This window comes from Mobula hypostoma, chromosome 18 (genome assembly GCF_963921235.1).
Source record: "Mobula hypostoma chromosome 18, sMobHyp1.1, whole genome shotgun sequence".
NCBI classification, from domain to species: Eukaryota; Metazoa; Chordata; class Chondrichthyes; order Myliobatiformes; family Myliobatidae; genus Mobula; species Mobula hypostoma.
Genome location: NC_086114.1, coordinates 20434770 through 20456255, shown reverse-complemented (window position 1 = coordinate 20456255; position 21486 = coordinate 20434770). Strand labels below are relative to the sequence as shown.

At 44.1% G+C, this 21486-nt stretch overlaps 1 protein-coding gene across 5 annotated transcripts in view; it reads right to left on the bottom strand.

Moving 5' to 3' along the window:
* LOC134358371 (ras-GEF domain-containing family member 1A-like) overlaps positions 1-21486 on the bottom strand; it is a 330060-nt gene that overhangs the window by 8170 nt on the left and 300404 nt on the right. For all 5 annotated transcript variants that reach the window (XM_063070525.1, XM_063070529.1, XM_063070524.1 and 2 more), the window contains 6 exons: positions 15576-15755; positions 14757-14876; positions 10275-10412; positions 4171-4392; positions 2233-2307; positions 245-340 (listed from right to left, as the gene is read on the bottom strand). In XM_063070525.1, the coding sequence (XP_062926595.1) occupies positions 245-340; positions 2233-2307; positions 4171-4392; positions 10275-10412; positions 14757-14876; positions 15576-15755 (831 nt within the window). The remainder of the gene's footprint in view (positions 1-244; positions 341-2232; positions 2308-4170; positions 4393-10274; positions 10413-14756; positions 14877-15575; positions 15756-21486) is intronic.

The window sequence follows — 21486 nt, the reverse complement described above, 5'->3', positions numbered from 1 at the left end:
CGGTGCCTCATGTTCAGTGGAGACTTGAACTGTGGCCTGTGAAACAGGTGTAGCGACCCCGAGAGCGAGGAGCTGTACCACCATCACAGTAGTTTGCTTGTTAGAGAACTCTCTTCCCACCTCCGACCTCCAGGCAGCAACGCCAGGCGATTGCAACACCAGCGTTGCTGGCATGCATTGCAGTGCGGCAGCTGGGGTGACTAACTGGCTTGTCGGGAACCGAGAATCATCGCTGTTAACTCACTCTGCAGATCTCGGTGGCCACCAGCGAACTGAGCCGATTAAACCAGTTGTCACAGGCTTCCAAGCTGTATGTCTTTTTGATGTCACTGCGACAGGTCTTGAAAAGAAACAGAATAAAAGACTGAGCATCAGAGCGCCTGTCCGCCAGTCCGAGTTTTGATTAATGATTTTCTAACCCTGGAGGGCGTTAATGCCCGCGGGCAGCTCAGAGGTTTCAGGTTCCCCGCCTGCTCGTTACAGCTGTTTGCTGATGTATCAGAGGCTCCAGGACGCTCACATTCCTGACTGGGAGCCACAACAAAGATTCAGCAACAATCTATCAAACAAAACGGCCCGTTGCAGGCAGACCAGAACAACTGGAGCTTAGAATTGCTTCAATCTGCTGGACCACCAGCTGTGACACATCAGTATTAGAGCCCGCTGGATGTGTCTGTCTGAAAGCAGTGGCTCACTTCACCATCATTCAGGCTCCATTGGAAAAGTGGACACAGCAACTTCAGGCAGTGACATCTCCAATTATGTAGTGCAGCCCCTTTTATTAGGCCCTGATTCACCTGCATTTTAATACATAACAGGTTAACTTGCAGATTGAGTCGGTGGTAAGGAAGGCAAGTGCACTCATTTCAAGAATGCAACCGCAAGGATGTAATGCCGAGGTTTTATAAGGAATTGCTCAGACTTCACTTGGGAGTTTTGGGCCCCTTATACTTAAGAAAGGATATGCTGCATTGGAGAGGGTTCAGGTGGGGTTCATGGGAATGATCTTGGGAATGAAAGGGTTAACGTATGAGGATCATTTGATGGCTCGGCCTGCACTTGCTGGAGTTTAGAAGAATGGGAGGGGGTGGAGAGAATCTCACTGCAACCAATTGAATACTGGAAGGCTAGTGGGAGAGTCTAGGACCAGAAGCCACAGACTAAGAATAGAAGGAAGTCCTTTTAGAACAGAGATAAGGACAAATTTCTTTAGCTGGAGGGTGGTGATTAAGGCGAAAGAATTTGGAGACCAGGTCATTGAGTCATTTAAAGAGGAGGTTGATAGGCTCTTGATTAGAAAGGGTGTCAGGGGTTACGGGGGGGGGGAAGGGGGGAGAATAGGAGAAAGAGGTAATAAATCAGGCATGATGGGATGCTGGAGCATACTTGATGAGACAAATTCTGCCCCTATGTCTAATGGTCATATACCATCATCTTTCAAAACATCATTAACACTACCTGACCGCGAAGTGTATAACATTATTAACTTACTGGCGTAAGGTGACAAAGCATTTTACAAATATCTGGGGTTGTATTATACCAACTCAGTACCACATATGTCAATCAAAGAGTGCAGAGGTTGGAAATCTAAAATAAAATCTGAAAGTGCTGGAAATGCTCAGAGGTCAGACTGTATCTGTGAGAAGAGAAACGGAATTCATGTTTCAGGTCAAAGACCCTTCGCCGGAAGTTAGATTCATCGCGCCCCCCCACCCCCCATACAGTTTCTTTGTAGTATGGTTCCGATGTTGAATGGCCTCCTCCAATCCCTGTGCCAAACTTTGGAGGTCTGTGCAATACAGTATTTCTGTGTTTCTATTTGAGAAGGTGGTGCCTCTCTGATTTATTTTTTGAGGTCTAGAAGCAAGTCTATTAGCTCCGAAGACTAACTCGCTTTCTCTTCCTCCTGATGCACCCTGACTTGCTGAGCATTTTCAGAACTTCCTTTTTTCATCTGACCATATACATTTCCTCTTCTTGATCAGTATGTATTGTTCCATTGTCAAATAGGTCAGTGATATGTTTGAGATGGTGCTCTTACTATGATGCCTGGGTTTGGTAAGATACTGAAAAACGTCAAGCCGTCGAGCTCAGCTTGGGTTCAGTTTTGGAGTGGTCAGGTTTTAATTTTATGCCCGGATTGCCTGTCTTTGACCAACAAGAGAAAATCTTTGTGGTCTGTGAGCCAAACTCCTAATAACGAATTGGTAAAACTCTTGCTCTTTCTCTTACCTTATGATTGTCCATTGAATCCATGTGGTTGAATATATGCACCAGCTCCTCCGGGGTGATGTGCATTAATCGGTCCTATATGCAACAAAGAGTGAGCAATTAGCTTGCAGCTTCATTAATAACAGCAAATATCTCCCTCTCAAAATTACCATTGTTGCATCTTACCATAAGACCACAAAACACAGGAGCAGAATTAGGCCATTTGGCCCATCGAGTCTGCTCCGCCATTCAATCATAGCTGATCCTTTTTTCCCCCTCCTCAACACCACTCCCCGGCCTTCTCTCTGCAAGCTTCGATGCCATGGCTAATCAAGAGCCTATCAATCTCCACCCACTGACCTGGCCTCCACAGTTGCCTCTGGAAACAAATTCCACAAACACACTGCCATCTGGCTAAAGAAATTTCTCTGCATCTCTGTTTTAATGGATGCCCCTCTACCCCGAGGTCGTGCCCTCTTGTCCTAGACTTCCCCACCATGGGAAGCATCTTTTCCACATCTACTGTGTCTAGGTCTTTCAACATTCAAAAAGGTTTCAATGAGATTCCCCCACATCCTTCTAAATTCCAGCAAGTGCAGGCCCAGGGCCATCAAAAGTTCCTTTTAGGTTAGAGGCTAAATCAAGGATAAAAACCCAATTAAACATATTCTACTGATTACAAAAATAAATGTATAGCAATATACACTCAGTGTTCATTTTACTAGATACAGGAGTGGAACTTGGTGTGGTCTTCTGTTTCTATATCCCATCTACTTCAAAGTTCAATGTGTTGTGCATTCAGAGATGCTCTTCTGCACACCACTGTTGAAACATGAGGTTATTTGAGTTATGGTTGCAACCTATAGGCTTGAACCAGTCTGGCAATTCTCCTCTGACCTCTCTCATTAACAAGGCATTTCACTCACAGAATTGCCACTCACTGGAGTTTTTTGCACCGTTTTCTGTAAACTCTAGAGGTTGTTGTGCATGAAAATCCCAAGAGATTAGTAGCTTCTTAGATACTCAAACCACCCCATCTGGCACCAATAATCAGTTCACGGTTCAAGTCACTTGCATCATATTTCTTCCTCATTCTGATGTGTGGTCTGAACAACACCAGAACCTCTTGACCATGTCTGCATGCTTTTATGCATTGAATTGCTGCCACATGATAGACTGATCAAACATTTACATTAATGAGCAGGTGTACAGGTGTACCAGTGGGTGTATATAAAAAGATCTTTATCTCACTCACCCCTCTTCTACATTATTAAGGGCGAGGAACAGGTAAACCAGTTCTGCTGCCCTCAATCTTTCATTGAAATGGTATGGAGAGGGTGCAGGTTTTAAAATGTCCATAACCAAAATTAAAAGGGAGGTTTGAAATGAAAAAGAACACTTCACACTTTTTGCATGCAGCAGCTAAGTTAACACGTGGAATTCACACTTACAGCTCGTTTCTGAATCCTACTGAAAAGTGACTAAGTTGTTTATATGTGAAATGTGACCAACTTGTTTACAGGTACAGGAGATAGTTGTATATTTATTTATCGAGATGTCGGTCCTTCAAGCCACACCACCCCGCAACCCCCGATTTAATCACTGGACAATTTACAATGACCGATTAACCTACCAACCGGTACGACTTTGGACTGTGAGAGGAAACCAGAGCACCCAGAGGAAACCCATGCGGTCACGGGGAGAACGTACAAACTCCTTAGGGGCAGGGGTCCATGAGGGGAACTGGATCAGAGCAGAATGGTCTGTTTTTGTTTTGTTAATGATTCTTAGAACTTGGGCTCTTGTGCAACTTCTTACGTCCTCCCCACCCTATCCTGTTCTTGAACGGTAGCAGAGTGTGATTAGTTAATGCAGTGTTCCTTGTGTCTATTTTTCAAAGACTTTGAAATTTATTGTCCAGTTCCTCCAACTCCTTTAAATTTACTAATGTTCACATACCATCTCGATATGGGTTAGTTGCTGTGCTAAGACGCAGGGATCATTGCACACGCTCAGTATGTCCTTCTGGCTGGACGGAGTCTTGGCTTTCAGAATGGGCAGCTTATCCGTGACCGACGGCTTGATTATTTCCCGCGCTTCCTGGTACTGGCTGTGGATCGAGAGGTTGCGGATCAGACTTTGGGTCATCTGGCTAATGCTTTTCTTCACAGTGGAATTTTCCTAATAGGAGAGCCAAAGGGAGACTCTGTCAGATGGAAGCAGTACAATATGAGGAAGGTTTACACATCCATGTTTATTTTTATTTGTTTAGAGACACAGCACACTAACAGGCCCTTCTGGCCCAATGAGACCATGACACCCAGTTATACCCTTGTGACCAATTAACCTACTAACACTTTTGGAATGTGGGAGGAAACCAGAATACCCGGAGGAAATCCATGTGGTCACAGGGGGAATGTACAAACTCCTTAGCGATGGCGGCGGACTTGAACCCAGGTCACTGGCGTTGTAATAGTGTTCGACTAATCTCTATGCAGCCATGCTGCCCTAAGGTTTGTTTCCTCAAGGCTTCCTTCAGAACGCTTGCAAACCTGTCAGCCTGACGCTAACTGCTACGCTACCATGATGTGTAAATGTTTAACACTGCCTAAGCTATATGGAATTGATACCTGAACTGTTGTGGTCTATGTAGAACTCAAGCTGCCCACCTGCTCCATATACAAGGGAAAATAAAGTGACATACATGTGTATGCATCATGGACTGTGGTCTTTAACTAAGTGCATTTTGCCCATTGTAAGAACAATATACAAATTCTGCTTATTTTTGAGAAGGTGACACGAAGTTCTAGGGAGAACATCTTTTCATACTTTTTAAGCTCTAAGAATTTTCTTGTAAGTTTCAATAGCATAATCCTTTAATTTTCTAAACTCTAAAGAGCAGATGTCTTCTAGCCTATACAATTTCTCCTCTGGATCAGACCTGCCATCCCAGGAACAAACCTTGTGAACCCATATCGAAGTTTCCCCAAGGCCAAGACATCCTTTATTAGGTCAGAGACCAAAACCGTACACAATACTTAGGATATTCTCACTGAGGTACAACATCTTTACAGTAAAATATAGAGATATACATCACAGGAACAGGCCCTTTGGCACACAATATCTGTGCCAGAATGATGCCTAATTAAACTAAATCTATTCTGCCTACTGATAGTCCACAGCCCCTAATTCCTACATGTTCACATGTCTATCTAAAAGCCCCTAAAAGTAACATCTTTATTTCCTCCCCTGGCAGTCCCTTCCATGTACCCATCACCCATTGGGTTAAAAACAAAACCTGCCCCATACAGCCCCTTTAACCTTTCCCTTTCTTAACTTAAAAGTCTGCCCTATAATATTTGACATCTCTTCCCTGGAAAAAAGATTCTAACCCCTACCATATTACATCTCCCAAAATTTTATAAATTTCTATCAGGTCTTCCCTCATCCTTTGACGCTCCAGAGAAAACAACCCAGGTTTGTCCAGTCTTTCCAATCATACCCTGTAATCCAGGCAGCATCCTGGTGAACCTCTTCTGCATCCTCTCCAAAGCCTCCACATCCCTTCTGTAATGGGGGGCGACCAGAACTGAACACAGAACATAGAACAGCATAGCACAGGAATAAGCCCTTCAGCCCACGATGCAGTGTCAAACTAATTAAACTAGTGATTAAGCTCCTCAGCAAATTAATCCCTTCACCTACACAAGGTGCATATCCCACCATTCTCTGCATACTCATACGCCTGTCTAAGAGACTATTAAATGGCTATGTCATATTTGCCACTACTACCACCCCTGGCAGGGCATTCCAGTAACCCACCACTCCTTGTGTAAAAAAATTTCCCAGCATATCTCCTTTGAACGTACCCCCTCTCACCTTAAATGTATACCCTTTAGTATTAGACATTTCAGCTCTGGGGAAAGGAAGGTACAGGCTGTCTATGCCCCTAAGAATCTTATAAGCATCTCTCTGGGAGATAATCAGGTGCCAATTGCACTCAGTGCTCCATTGCACACAGTGTAGCCATTACTCTTTGATTGATTGACTTATTGATACATTACAGTAACAGGCCCTTCCAGTCCAACAAGTTGCACTGCCCGATTGTACCCGAGTAACCAATTAACCTGCTAATCCGTATGTCCTTGGAACGTGGGAAGAAACTGAAGCACCCGGAGGAAACCCACGCAGTCACAAAGAAAATGAGAAAACTCCTTACTGACAGTGGTGGGAAATGAACCCAGGTCACTGGCACTATAAAGTATTATGCTAACTACAACACTACTGTGCCATCCCAATCTTGTACGTAAATCCAATGTACAGCCCGAAAACTATTTGCCTTCCTAATTGTCTGTTGCAGCTGCATGTCAGTGTGCTGAGGAGGATGGCCTTATCTAGTGTAAAATGGCCTACTACAAAATAAGACCAGGCAGCCTTGTAGAAAGTTCCTGCTGCTGAGGGATTGACTGCACAAGTCGGGCTCTGAGGGAAGGCAGAGAGGAAACTCGGGCGTTGCAGGCAGGAAGCGGGACACAAGGCCAGTCTGTTTTACTTCATCTTAGCCTTTGTCATTTCCTTTCAAATACCACTTCATCGGGCAGGTCTGAGCAGGCCATTTCCTTTTGATTGTGGCAAGGTCACAGTGAGATCGAAAGAGCTATATTCTTTGTTGGAGAGGTGGGAGGGGGGAGAAAAATTTCTTAAAATTCTAAGACAGAATGTGCTGGCTTCACTTTCCCAAACATTCCACTAATAGCTGATATTTCTCCATTTCTCTTACATCACCAGGACAAATATTTCCCAAAGAGCTTCAAAATATCACCAGTGAATTAACCCTTCAGTGACTGTAACCCAAACAACAATGAGTTGGAAACTATTCAATGTTATGATCCTGGGGTTTGTTACGTGGCCCTGAAGATTCTCTTTCATTTGGTTGCCATGGAGATCTCTACTTTCCCTTCACCACTGCTACATCTCATACTGGTGGGGAAGGAGGAATATTAAAGATACAAATAAGGAAGAGAGGTCATCCCAAAAAGCGATGAAGTTATTTCCCTCACAATGATCCGAGGCTGAAATAATCCTGAAAGTCAACTTTCTAAGTGATTCCAGAGACATGAGAGTCCAGGAATGCAGCGGTGGCATTTTATATGCATTTTTGCACTGCAGACTTATTTGTTTTGCATATTTGTCAAACTCAGCACCACACAACTCTGGCCATGTCTCCTTTCACTATGTCTTGCATTGTGAAGGAATAGAGAAGGTGCTACTGCGAGATTCCTCATTGTTCTCAAGTGTACAACAAATCCAGTGTCCCATGATGAACCAACATTCTCAAAGAGGTTCATGCGAATGATCCTGGGAATGAGGAGGGATTGATGACTCTGGGCCCGTGCTCGCTGCTGTTTGAAAGAATGAGGGGGGGATCTCATTGAAATCTACTGAATATTGCAAAGTTTACATTGAATGGTGTGGAGAGGATGTTTCCCCATAGTGATAAGAGTCTAGGTGTGGAGGGAGATCCTCAGAATAGGAGGATGTCCCTTTAGAATAGAGATGAGGAAGAATTTCATTAGGTAGTGAATCTGTTGTATTCATTGCCAAAAATGACTGTGGTGGCCAAGGGTATTGGGTATAATTAAAGCAGAAGTTGATAAGTTCTTGAATACTTATGGTCTAATACGAAGGGTGTCAAAGGTTACAGGGAGAAGGCAGGAGAACGGGGTTGAGAGGGAAAATAAATCAGCCATGCGGAGCAGACTCAATGGACAAAATGGCCTAATTCTGCTCCTATGTCTTATTCTCTTATGATCTGACATCCTAGACTTATAGATTTCAGAGGGTTTCTACACTAACTCTACATTAGAATGCCTGGACTCCCCTAATCTGAAACTGAATTCAAGTGTTTATCTAAAATTGTTTTGACAATAATGTTTCATTTAAATAGTCTCTTTAACGAAGTGAAATAACTCAAGGTGATTTGCAGGAACATTGTGGAGCAAATAGTGAATGAGTTATGCAGATGGCCTTAGAACTCAGAGTGATAAGTCTTAAGGAAAGTTATAAAAGAGGCAAGAGAGAGCGGAGAGATTAATGGAGGGAACTCCGGAACACAGCAACTTGACATCTGAAGGCACAGTCACCAGTGGCTGTCTGAAGCAATACTGGGTAGAAAGACAAACACTGGAAGAAGCAGGTTTAAGCAGGTTGTAGGGATTGAGGAGGCTACAGAGATCGGGAAGGAAGAGACCATGGAAGGATTTGAACACTAAGATGAGAATTCAGATATTAAGGACATGAATTTACTGCAGGAAAATGTGCCAAGGATAAAAGGTCAGTCAAGATCTTTCTGGATGGAACAGCATGAGTGAAGGGCAGAATGGCATACTCTTGTTTCTATTTCTTTTGCTTTTATGTTCACAATTTATGGCTTTAGGCCTGCTGGGCTGCCTGGAAATGGATTTAATTTCCACTTGTGTATATAGTGCTGATGTATTTCTTCCCTGCTTCATTATTAAATGTTATCGTTGTTAGCCTGGGGATACTTGAATGCAGTGAAAGAGTGTTCACTCAAAGTAGAGAAAAATACAGTCTAGTAAAACACAACTTATTCAACCTTTTGCTCCCTCCCCAAGCAGCTGATCCTCAAGCTCAGTTAACTGGAAATCACTGCTGGAATTATCAATTGGATTTCTCCTGGACAGAGGTACTGCAAGTCTACTAGACTGCAGAGGCAGGTTTGCGAATTGATCTTGGCAGAGATGAGAAGGGGTGGCTTGAGGGAACTAGAGGTCAGATGCTGTTGGATGATTTGTCCTGCTCTTGCTGCAACGTGATTGGCAGTAAAATGAAAGCCTGGTTGTACCTTCACTCAGAATCTGAGTTTGGTAGCAATATCATGAAATCTTAGTGATTGAGGGGACCATTAGTTACTGGGCATGTGTCAATGTTCCAAATGAGTTATCCAATTAACACACATCAAAGTTGCTGGTGAACGCAGCAGGCCAGGCAGCATCCCTAGGAAGAGGTACAGTCGACGTTTCAGGCCGAGACCCTTCGTCAGGACCCTGACGAAGGGTCTCGGCCTGAAACGTCGACTGTACCTCTTCCTAGAGATGCTGCCTGGCTTGCTGCGTTCACCAGTAACTTTGATGTATGTAGCTTGAATTTCCAGCATCTACAGAATTCCTGTTGTTTGAGTTATCCAATTAGTCTCATTCCCCACATCCTAAAACCTCTGTTATTACAGGTATCCATCCCTTTCATTTTTAGAAAGTTACAGTAGAATCAACCTTCACTGGCCCTTCAGATTACACATATTCAGTCAGGGCTTTCCCGATTCCTACCATCTCCCATTTCTCCATGCAAACCCTCCTAGCTTCTCATAAATATCCCTTTGCCATCTTCTTCTTTAAGGACATTGATCCAGCATATCCTTTGTCTCCACAGAACACTGCCCTTGAATTTAAACTGGGACCCAAGTGAAATATACAGCAGCTTAATGCATGGAAATGAAAATACTCCACCAAAAGGTCTCAAAATGTAGGAAGACCATTAAATCAAGAACCCAAGAAGTCAGAGAAGGCCATTTGGACCCTTCAGTGTATTCTGCCATTCTGTAAGATCTCAGCAATCTACTACAAATCCAGAACCATTTCTGATTCCCCTGCCTTTCTTTGTATCAAAACATCTATCAATCTCTGAACATAATCAAAGACTGAACTCTCCACTGATGTCTAGATTGGAGACTTCCAGTTCTGTGGGGGAGGGTTGGTGGTGGCACAGTAGTGTAATGCTATTACAGCACCAGCGATCAGAGTTCAATTCCCACTGCTGTCAGCAAGGAATCTGTACCTTCTCCCCATGACCTCCGGGTGCTCTGGTTTCCTGTCACACTCCAACGATGTATGGGTTAGTAGGTTAACAGCTCACTTGCTAGTAAATGGGGAGTGCGGGCTCACTGGACCAGAAGGGGCTGTTATCTCTGAATACAAAAAATAAATAAAGTAAAATAAATAAACACATCATGAATAGTGAAAATTTGGCCTTTTGCTTTCCCTTACCTCATCGCACTGTGCTATCTGGTGAGTAATGTCCTTGAGCTCTTTCATCGATTTCTCATCTTGAAAGTCATGTGGGAATGTTTCTGTCCACTCAGTCAGAAGCTGGATGATCTTTGGGACAAATTCCTTGACCCTCGCCTGTAAGACAACAAGTCAGGAGGTTAATTTCATGACAACACTGTGCTCAGATCTGGTACCTTTGACATAGTTAAACATATCAGAGGCTTCATGGATAGCAAACCAAATTTTGGAAGGATCAAAAACTGGGGGAGGAGGGGGCAATACTAAGGCATTAAGAATTAACATACGGCCAAACTAACTAAGAGCATCTGCGTGCAGTGTAGACTAAATGCACAGGAGATCAGAGGTCTCGGGATGGTCTGGGGGATAGGTGTGATAGTAAGACCACAAATGTATTGCAAAGGAATAACAAGCAACAAGGCTGCAGTTCTAGACCTATTTGAAATACATTTTTCTTAACAACTTTTACCCTTTAACGATTCACAATCATTTATCTGACTGGTTCTCAACAATTAAACATTCTCAGGGTCAGTCCTGATGAATGGCCTTGGCACAAAATGTCGAATGTTTATTCCATTCCATAGATGCTACCTGACCTGCTGAGTCCCTCCAGCATTTTGTATGTGTTACTCCGACCTAAAGAGATTTATGAAGCCATCTTGAAGGGCTTATACCCATTAGTGCATCAGAAAAAACCTCTGCAGTCACCTCGGTCATTCCAAACTTTAAAAACATCCCGAAGGGAACGCAAATGCTGAAGAGTCGAAGGCATCCTGGGAGGCAGGTGACCTTTCTGTGCATGTGCAGTATATCACGAGAAAGGGATATTGAGTTCCAGTGCACAGGCATGCAATCGTCCTCAAGCACATGAACCTGTTTCAAACATTATACAGTGCATGAATCACTGTGTCTGATTAATAACAGGGCAACGGGCAGTGAAATGATTAGACAGATGCATTCTGCCATAGGTACTGTCTGCTGTGGGCCGAGTCTCTTATCACTGCAGAGATCACCGTGGGCCAGAGGGTATTGTTGTAATATAGAAAGCTGCCTGATGTTGGCAGCGTGCCTTGATTAACTTTCACAGAGCACTGCATGTTCACAACACTTTGACGTCATTGCAAGCAGCTGTGGATTCTCGCCAGGCGAGAAATGCTGGCAAATATTCACCTCAACCTGTATCTGGATACTGAACACTGAAGGGGCAGATGAGAACATCAAATGAGGGATTCACGAAGGAATGCCTTTTAATCCTCCTTTGATTTGTGACAAATTGGCATTGGGAATCAACAGAAGTTAATAAAATAAACTACAATCCCTGCGAGAGGGTTAGACTAGAGAGTAAATATTTAATCTTGAAATTCAACCCTCATTCTACTAAAGCTGATTTGTATGTCAATAGGGCCGCAGTCACCAGCACTCTCTGGTTGGGAGGTTGTGGATCTGAGTTCTGCTCCAGTGACTGACACATAAATTCTGGCCAATACTTCAACGTTGGACTGATGGAGTGTTGGAGATGCTAAAAATCAAATCCCATATGGTGTCCGGGACTCCAGCATAGTCTGACTTTACAGGAGGAAGTGAAAGAGCCCATGGCATTACCGAGAAGGGAAAGGGAGATTCCTCTTGATGTCATGCTAATATTCGACTATCAATCAGCAAGTCAATCTGCTTATTATTGCACTGTTATCTGAAGGCGTGTGTAAATTGCCTGATATGTTTTCTGTATGACAACAATGATTACTCTTTGAAAAGCTACTCTCTAAATCTCTTTGAGCAAAGAACAACGAAACAGGCCCTTCGGCCCATCATACCTGTGCCAACCATGATGCCAACCTAACTAATGCCATCTGCCTGTATATGGTCTGTAATTTCCTGCATGTTTTTTTGTCTGTCTAAATTCCTCTTTAAGTGTTTCTATGATTTATGTGTCTATCACCTCCCCTGACAGTATGGTCCAAGCACCTACCTCTTTGGAGGTGTCGTAAAAAAATGAGGAGCGCTACGTAAATACAGATGATTCTGTACATTAGAAATATAGTCAAGTGATGACAAGACTTGGATTTCCAGCATTTGCTAAGACTCTCATGTTTATGACATAAATAGAAAAGGGTTTTTGTCAATACTGGGTACGGCAGGTTTTTTCCATTGAGGTTGGGATAGACTAGAACTAGAGGTCATAGGTTAAGTGTAAAGGGTGAATATTTAATGGGAACCTGAGGGGATGCTTCTTCACTCAGAGCATGGAACGAGCTGCTAGCAGAAGTGGTGGATGCAGGTTCAATTTCAACAGGCAAGAGAAATCTGGGTAGGTACATGGATGAGTACAGTAATGGAGAGCCATGGTCCAGGTACAGCACAATGATAGGGACTAGGCAGAATAATAGTTTGGCATGGACTAGATGGGCCCAAGGGCCTGTTTCTGTACTGTAGTGGTCTATGAGTCTTTAAAAGACCTGTAAAGGTAAACCTGAACTGCAACTGTGTCATAAATTTAAAGATGCATCTTTTATGTTGTTACAATTGAGAGGTGACAGCTGAATGTTCGAGCTAACTTTATCCTAAGCACTGGAATTATCTCTGTAAGCATTTCTTCCTCCCTCCTCCTTTAACTCCTCCCATTGATCACTTTACATATCTTTGCCTTGTTCGGTCCTTAGGGTTTAGAGAGAGCTGATGGGAAAAAAAAACTATGTACATTGGCACAAGTGCCAAGAACCAGAGGCCACAGAGCAAAAGAGCCAGAAGCGACATGAAGGAAATGCTTTCTTTTCATTAATACGGCAAATGATTCGGGTCAGGAATGCCCTGCCTGAGCACTGGTGAATTGCAACGTCAAACCCCAGCATTTAAAGATGAAAGATGAGCTTTATTTTTCACATGTACGTCAAAACATAGAAGCACAGTGAAGTGTGTCATCTACGTCAACAACCAACGCACGCTGAGAATGTGCTGGGGGGCAGCCCGCAAGTGTAGTCGAGCTTCCAGCACCAAGATAGCATGCCCACAACTCGCTAACCCTAACTGTTTGGAATGTGGGAGGAAACCAGAGCACTTGGGCGAAAGCCACACAGTCATGGGGAGAACAAACAAACTGCTTACAGACAGCAGCTGGAATTGAACCCTGGTCTTACAGCTGGCATTGTAAAGCATCACGGTAACGATGCCACCCTATTCAACTGGGAGTTGGAGAAGTGGCCACTGCAGGAGGCACGGCAGCCAGTTGTCCATTAACATGGCTGCTCTTGGGAGCTTGCTGTGCATAAATCAGCAGCCGCGTCCTGCGTTGCAACAGTAGCTACATCCTCGATTACTTCATTTGGGATGCTAGAAGGGATGTGAAAGGAGCAAATCAATGCAGGTTCTTTTTGTGTGCTTCTGGGATACTGGAGACACAAACAGATGACTCACAGCTATCTGCCAGAGGCAGGCACAGATCTAACCCAAGAACTGTTAAAGCTCCCTTCTGTTACCCAGCAGAGCTTTTCCATATTCTGCAAGGACATTGTTGAAACCAACATTTCTGTCTCTCAGATTATTCCCAGCGAGTGAGCTCATCAGAGCTGACAGATTTCACACTCCTAGCTGCCGACGCAGGCGTTTTGACTCTTTGTCACAAACACATATGAAACCTTCCTCACACGCCCCGTCACTGAGCGTGTGCAAGATTGGAGCTCTGTTGCTAGGAGTCTCTTTCTCATCTTTCATTTTCTGGGGTTTAAGTCATTGGCAAGGAGAGAGGAATTTGGATTAAAACAAAAGCCACACAGGCTTACAAATGTTAAACCCGAGGCCTTTCAAATGAATATCCCAAGGAAGTCGAAAAATGGAGAACAATATAGGAGGGAAGGGTTAAGTTGATCTCAGAGTAGGTTAAAATGTTGTTGGGCATATTGAAAACAGAGTTCGATACGCTCTTGATTGGTGAGGGTATCAAAGGTTACGGGGAGAATGTAGCAGAATGAGATTAAGAGGGATGAGAAATCAGCCATGATCAAATGGCTGATCTGGCCATGGACTCATCTCCACCTACCTGCCATTTCCCCATGACCCTTTACAAGGGCACCCCTTTAGAACAGAGAGGAGGAGGCATTTCAGAGGGTGGTGGATCTGTGGAAGTCATTGCCGCAAGTGGCTTTGGTGCCAAAGTCAATGGGCATATCGAAAGCAGAGTTCGATATGTTCTTGAGTAGTAAGGGCGTCAAAGGTTACGGGGAGAAGATAGGAGAATGAGATTAAGAGGGATAATAAATCAGCCGTGATCAAATGGCAAAGCAAGTTCAAAGTGTTGAATGCCTGATTCTGCTCCTATGGTTTTACGAACTGGGACCAATCACTCAGATAAATACCATTACAGGGGAGCTGACACTGGGACAGTACTAGCTACAAGCATGTTCCTGCCTCTGACAAAACTAAAGACACGGTTGAAGGGGAAATATGCTCTCGCGCTCTGTTCTGTACCTTATCTGCCTCCAGTCCTGTTTCCAGCTGCTTGGTGCAGATTTGCCCGACTTTCACCAGCAACTCTTGAGGGTGGATGAAGACCCGGGAACTCAGGAGAAAGGTGAAGATATAAGTCCGCTGTGTGGGAGAGAAGGGAACAGATATCCTTTCAGTGACCAGTTTCACAATCATCTGAGTTTCAAACTGGGCAGGATTTTAATTGACGTGCAACCCCAGTGTAAATAATTTCGATAATCTAACAGGACAAAGTCTTGCACAGACAGAGGCTGTTCTGCCCATCATGTCAGTGCCAATCAAGTAGCTATTTACATTAATCTAATTCTAAAATACCCACATTCCTACCAAATCTCCCAGGTTCTACCACTAGGGGCAATTCACAGCAGCAAATTAACCTACCAACCCACACGTGTTTGGGATGTGGGAGGAAATCAGAGCAGTGGAAGAAATCCCTCGTCATGGAAAACATGCAAACTCCACACAGAGAGCACCCCAGATTAGGATTGAACTTGGGTCACAGTAGCTGTGAAAAAAGGTTTTTCAATCTGAAACATTAACCCTGTTTATCTTTTCATGGATGCTGCCTAACCTGCTGATAGATTCCAGCTTTTTATGTTTTTATTTTAGATTTTCAACATCCGCAGAGTTTTGATTTTGAACTATCCTGGGGAAGGTCACCCATTTCTCATCCAAATTGTTTCCTGTCACCAACTCAAACTCTGATACCAACATAGCCATGATCTAAATCTCTTTAACTTAAAGGAACAGAACCTCCAGCTGATGAAGAAATGAGGGGATTAACCCATGCCGAATACTTACATCAGGGTAGTAATCGACCGTGGGTACTAGGTGCTCAATCAGTACCTCGAGGGACCCCGACACTAGGCTGCCATCCTGGTAAACTGGGTCTCCGCATTTCTCCTCCATGTCTGGCTGCACATGTCCACTACAACTGGTACCAAGCATGCTTGGGAAAATTGGTGTTTGGGGCATAGTTTCCTAGAGAAACAAAAAAAAGAAAAAGCATCAGTACTTAGGCCTGCCTCACTCCTCCTTTCATCGAGAAACTCCTGCTTTTCTGAAGCACCACTCGTGACCTGGAAAGACCCAAAGTGCTTGACAGCAAACGAAAATGTGAAGCAGGGAAGCTAAGCAGCCAATTACACAAGCAGCTCCCAATGACAATGAACAAATGTGCCTGGAAATTGGAAATCCATTCATTATTGTCACACATACAATAAAAAAAAACTTTGGTTTTGGATGCCATCCATATCAATACATTGGGGCGGTAAGAGGGTATGTTCGTTGTTGAAGAACGCTGTATATGGACCATGGAGCAGTACAGCAGTGCCAACATATTAACCTACACCACGATCAATCCAATCCCTCCCTCCCACATAGCCCATGACCCTCCATTTTTGTAGCTTCCATGTGATATCCAAGAGCCTTGTAAATGTAGGAAGACGTCTAGTCAACCTGTACACAGAAAGCTCCCACAGACAATGGCTACCATCTTGCTTCCTACAGTCTCCTGGCTAAGACAATGATGACTTGTACTCTTTCACCACTGTCTATATCTCTAACTCTTACCAGCAGGTGTCTCGTGCCAAGCCTTTCTCACTTGGTTCATCCCACTACCTGAGTCCCATTGCCTTTGGATACTATTCCTGCACTTTCTAATAACCTTTATTTGTTGGTCAAGCCTTCACTGACTGCTGTTCATAGACTACTCATTGTGCTGTCATTGGAGAGGGTCCAGAGGAGGTTCCCAGGAATGAAAGAGTTAATGCATGAAGAGCATTTGATTGGTTCTGGGCCAGCATTCCTTGGAGTTTAGATGAAAAAGAGAGGATCCCATTAATTCTTACTACAAATTGAGAGGCCTGGATAGAGTGGGCGAGGAGAGGATGTTTCCAATAGAGGGAGGGTATTGGACCAGAGGACACAGCCTCAGAATAGAAAAACGCCCCCTTAAAACAGAGATAAGGAGCAACTTTTACAGCAGGAAGGTGATGAATCTGTGGAATTTCATTGACACAGATGACTATGGAGACCAAGATATTGGTTATATCTAAAGCGGAGTTTGATGGGTTCTAGTTTCAAAGACGTGTCAAGGGTTACAGGAAGAAAGCAGGAGAATGGGATTGAGAGGCAAAAAGACTCGATTGACCAACTGGCCTCATTCTGCTCATATCTTATGGTCTTATGATCATAGTGTAAAACAACCACTACAGTTTCAGTTCAAAGCACTGGCGCCAGAGTGACAAGGGCAGGCTGATTTTTGAGTCACACTGGAGACTGAGTTCCTGAGTCACTTTGTTGATGTATAGTACACGAGAAGCACATCCCTCCACTCATGTCTCAGGGCAAGAGGGCAACTCATATTCATGTCCAAAAGTCCATTGCAGAAGATGACACGAAAGCTTGACAAGAACATTAATATACAAAAAAATGGACCATGTTACAGGAAGGTGAGCAAGAGCTTCACTGAAATAGTCACAGCAGCAGCAAGGTTTGGGAGGGGTGTTCTGGAAACAAATATCTGGGCAGCAAAAGCCATTCCAATCAGGGATTATCCATGAGGCTAACAATGGATGAGAATGGAGATGTGAGGCAGGGAGAATATGGAGGTAGGGAGAGGCAAAACCATGAAAGGATTTCCAAACAAGGATGGAAACAAAACACAAAATTCCAGGCATTGTTTAACTGGAAGCCAGGGCATGAGGATAATGGGAAATTAGGTTTAGGTGACAAGGAAGACTTGGGCAGAGAAGTTTTCAATGACATGGTTACTAGAAAAAAAATCTTATACAGTACTGTGTAAAAGTCTCAGGCACATATATATAGCTAGGGTGCCTACAACTTTTGCACAGTGCTATAGTAATTTCATGTATTGTGTTGTACTGCTGCCACACAACAAAAAAAAACAAATTTCATGACATATGTGATGATAAACCTGATTCTGACTGTGGACTGTGAGTGGGAAGGGGGCAGGGAAAGGGGAGAGAGCAGGAGATATCTGAGAGACATTCTGTAATGGTCAATAAACCAGCTGTTTGGAATCAAGCTTTTTTGCCTAGTGTCTCAATGTAGGCACCTGTGCCACCCCTCTCCCACCCCTGGCACTCTTTCTCTGCCATATAATATAGAGTATAGACAGGAGGTGGTTATCAATGGAACATCATCAAATTTATATCCAATCAGGTGCAGGAAAGTGCATTCTTGTAAAGAAATCAGATCAATTCTTAAGTCAAGAACATGCACTGCATTTAATCTGCTTTCCAGTAGTCTGTCCTTGTGCTTTTCTCTCAGAGTTAAGCAGGTTATCTGGGTGCTTCTCGCTCTGTGTTGGGATCTTGCTCTGTACAAGTGCTACATGTTATGGTTGCAGGAACAACTTTGAAGAGAGCTTTGGTTTTTCCCAATATTCTGAAGAGAAAGGTGAGTGTGTGCCTTTTACAAAAGTACCCATAGAACCCTGCCTGGACACCAGAGGACAAGCCCTGTTTGGATAACACAATGATTCCCAAACCACTCCCTGGCCCTGTTTATCAGCCGGGATTAAGTCCTGCATTGTGTGCTCTGCGCAACAGGATACAAAGCCCCACTACCAAAACACAGAGCCAACACATAGGGCAGATTAAAGAAAACAATTTCGGCTACACAAGCAGCAACCCTGACCTCATCAATAGTACTTCCTGATCCACAGCCCAGTGCTGAAAAAAAGTGAAAAAGAAAGTCCCTCAAAATTTTTAAAGAAATAGGACACTTCCCAATTAACAATGGAATCTGCGACCCTCTGGACATAAAGCTCGCTGCCCAACTGGGGCGCCCCCTTGTGGGTGAAGGAAGGCTTTGTTTCTAGACTGACATCCAAGTATCTGACGGAGCGGTTGAACAATACTATGCCAGTAAGTGTGAGCACAAACCCTCGCAAATCATAGGGCTGGTTATATCACTTAAAATGGAAAGATTTTAGTGGGTAACAAGAAATGGGTGGGATTAAGTGGACAGCACATTCTGAGCACTAATGGCCTTCAGTACAGACGTCCAACAGGACACCTCTCTTAGGGGCTGCAAACTGAGTGATACCTCAAGCAAGACATGACCCGGCAAACATTCAGTTTGGAACCTATTCCCCTCTCCATTTCCACAGTAAAATCAACTGCTCCACATCTGATATTAATTGTTGACTATCCGGTTGTATCAGGACCCAACAAGAAGTGACTATTCCAATTCCAATGCACAGTGAGTGTGTACTGAACACAGAAGCCTGGAAATAAAACTGTATTGTGTTATTGTACAAACATGTTTATAGAACACCATCTTCACCAGCCTCCTGTCCAAGTCATGAGAGGCTTTGTTGTTCCATTACAGGTAGCTGTAAACCATCAGCCAAAGCCCACCAGTGGAGCTTAAACCAAATGGACTGCAGACAGACTATCCCATCGGCCCTCACTCATACATACATGCTGAACAAAGCCACTTGGCCCATCAGATTTAGACTAGCTCTCAGAGCAATCCCATTCCACCCTGAGATCTGTTCTCTCTCACCTGCCCACCAACTTCCCCTGATTCTTCTGTATTGGGCGGGCTAATTTACAGCGACTAATTAACCTACTGACCTGGATGGCTTTGGGATTTGGGAGAAGGCAAGAACACCTGGAGGAAACCCATGCAGTCACAGGAAGAACGTGCAAAGTACTGGTGAACTTTCATTTCAACATTTAATTGTTGGAATAAAATTAAGTCAAGGCCACTTGACTGAACTCAGAATAGTTAGTGAAGGAAGGACAGGGAGGGCTGGAATTATGTGTCTGTTGACAGAGATGTACAATGGGACCAATGCCATGCCACGACATTGACCATCTTCCAGTCTTGGTGGAAATACAAAGGGGCAAATAAAAAGAAAAACAGCCGGATTACTTTTCAATCCTCTATTGACCAATACAGGAAGAAAGTCTGCTTCATTCACATTCCAGAACGTTGCCCACAGCTCGTCAAATATCTTGTGAATGCAGCAAGTTAAAAATACACAACTATCTCACTTCGTCTTGGCAAAGCCAGGAGGTGGCTGGAGAAAAATTACACGTACATGCTCTCGGCGTACGCAGCCTGCTCCAGAAAAACAAAAATGATGGCACAGCACCTGGTGTGCCGTAACCCTTTGTTGAAAACAATTTGTGAACGCAGGGCGTTGTAATCCGAGTTGCGTGCGGTGTGTGGAGTGGGGAGTGTTCAAGGTTTTGAGGGGGTCACGTGCCGGTGTTTGGGATCAGGTACAGTATAATTGACCACCAGCTCGCTTCTTTGGAATTGGTCTTGGTTTATTATTGTCACATGTACCGAGATACGGCGAAAAGCTTGTTTTACACGCTGGTCATACAGATCAGATCATTGCACAGTGCATTAAGGTGGAACAAGGTAAAGCAGTAACAATGCAGAATAAAGTATAAAATCTACAGAGGAAGTGCAGTGCAGGTAAACGATGAAGTGCAAGATCATGACTAGATGGACTGTGAGATCAACAGTCCAACCTATCTGCCAGAGACCATTAACACTATTAAATAATAGCATAAAATTGTGAGATTCAACTCCACCTGGGAATCAGCACAGCATTTAGATCAGGGGTTCCCAAACCTCTCGGTTAATGGCAGGGGGTCCAGGGCATACATAAGGTTGGGAACCCCCGATTTAGACTGACAGCAGTGCGATGCAATATTGCATTGTTGAAGCTCGGTTACCCTGTGACACTATTTGAATGAGGTACAGGTTTCCCTGATGTTCTGGCTCATATTGATACACAAATAAACTTGAATCTTGGATCAAACCAAAGTGAGAGCACGCGCGAACTGCTCATGACTACACTTGCGTTCATGGGATCTTGCTGTGCTATTAGCTACGTTCCCCACATCACAACGGCAATTGCAGTCTCCTCATTGGAAGGAAGGAGTTTTGAGTTAGACCAAGACTGAGATAGCACAATTTAAACGCAAGTCTTCTTCTCGACCCGGAGTTCCATCTGAGGGGATCGGTTCACAGTTTCGTACTGAATATATCCAAACCTGCTCACTAGCATTCTCGGAACCAGTCAGCTGACAGAGCGACTGTAAACAGTGACTGAAGCTGGCGGCCGATCCCAGCTCACTCAGGGCTGTGATGCGGGACAGTAATACAAACCCTTTACCCAGTTATCGACACTGAGAGGAACTGGGAACTGAGCACATCGGACGCCAGTCCAGCAAACAATGAGTTAAACAGAGCGGGAGAATTAACAGTTCTGCTATTTGGGCGGCCTGTACCAGCTCCGCACTTAAGCAGCAGACCCTATGATGTTCAGCAAGATCCCCAATGCAGTAACTATATTAAGGAGCTAGTTACTTCATTTTGTTTTCCAGGACTAAGTACGGACCAGCAACAGCAACAAAGCTGCCGTACTCTTCTGAAAATTCTGCCACTGGATCGTACACGTCCATCTAAAAGGGCCTCGGATTAACGTCTCACCAGAAAGGTCACACCTCTGACAGTGCCGTGCCCCCCCCCGCCATCGCAATGGATTATTAGCCTGGATCAGGTGCCTTTACCGTGATGATTTTTCTCAGTTTTGCAGTCACTCTCTCGGACCGATCTTTTCACCACATGTATAGGGGGTTTCAACGGGGACAAACAGGAGACTGTACGGAGGAGAAGGCGGGGAAAACCCATCCACATCTACTGAGTGTTTATACCG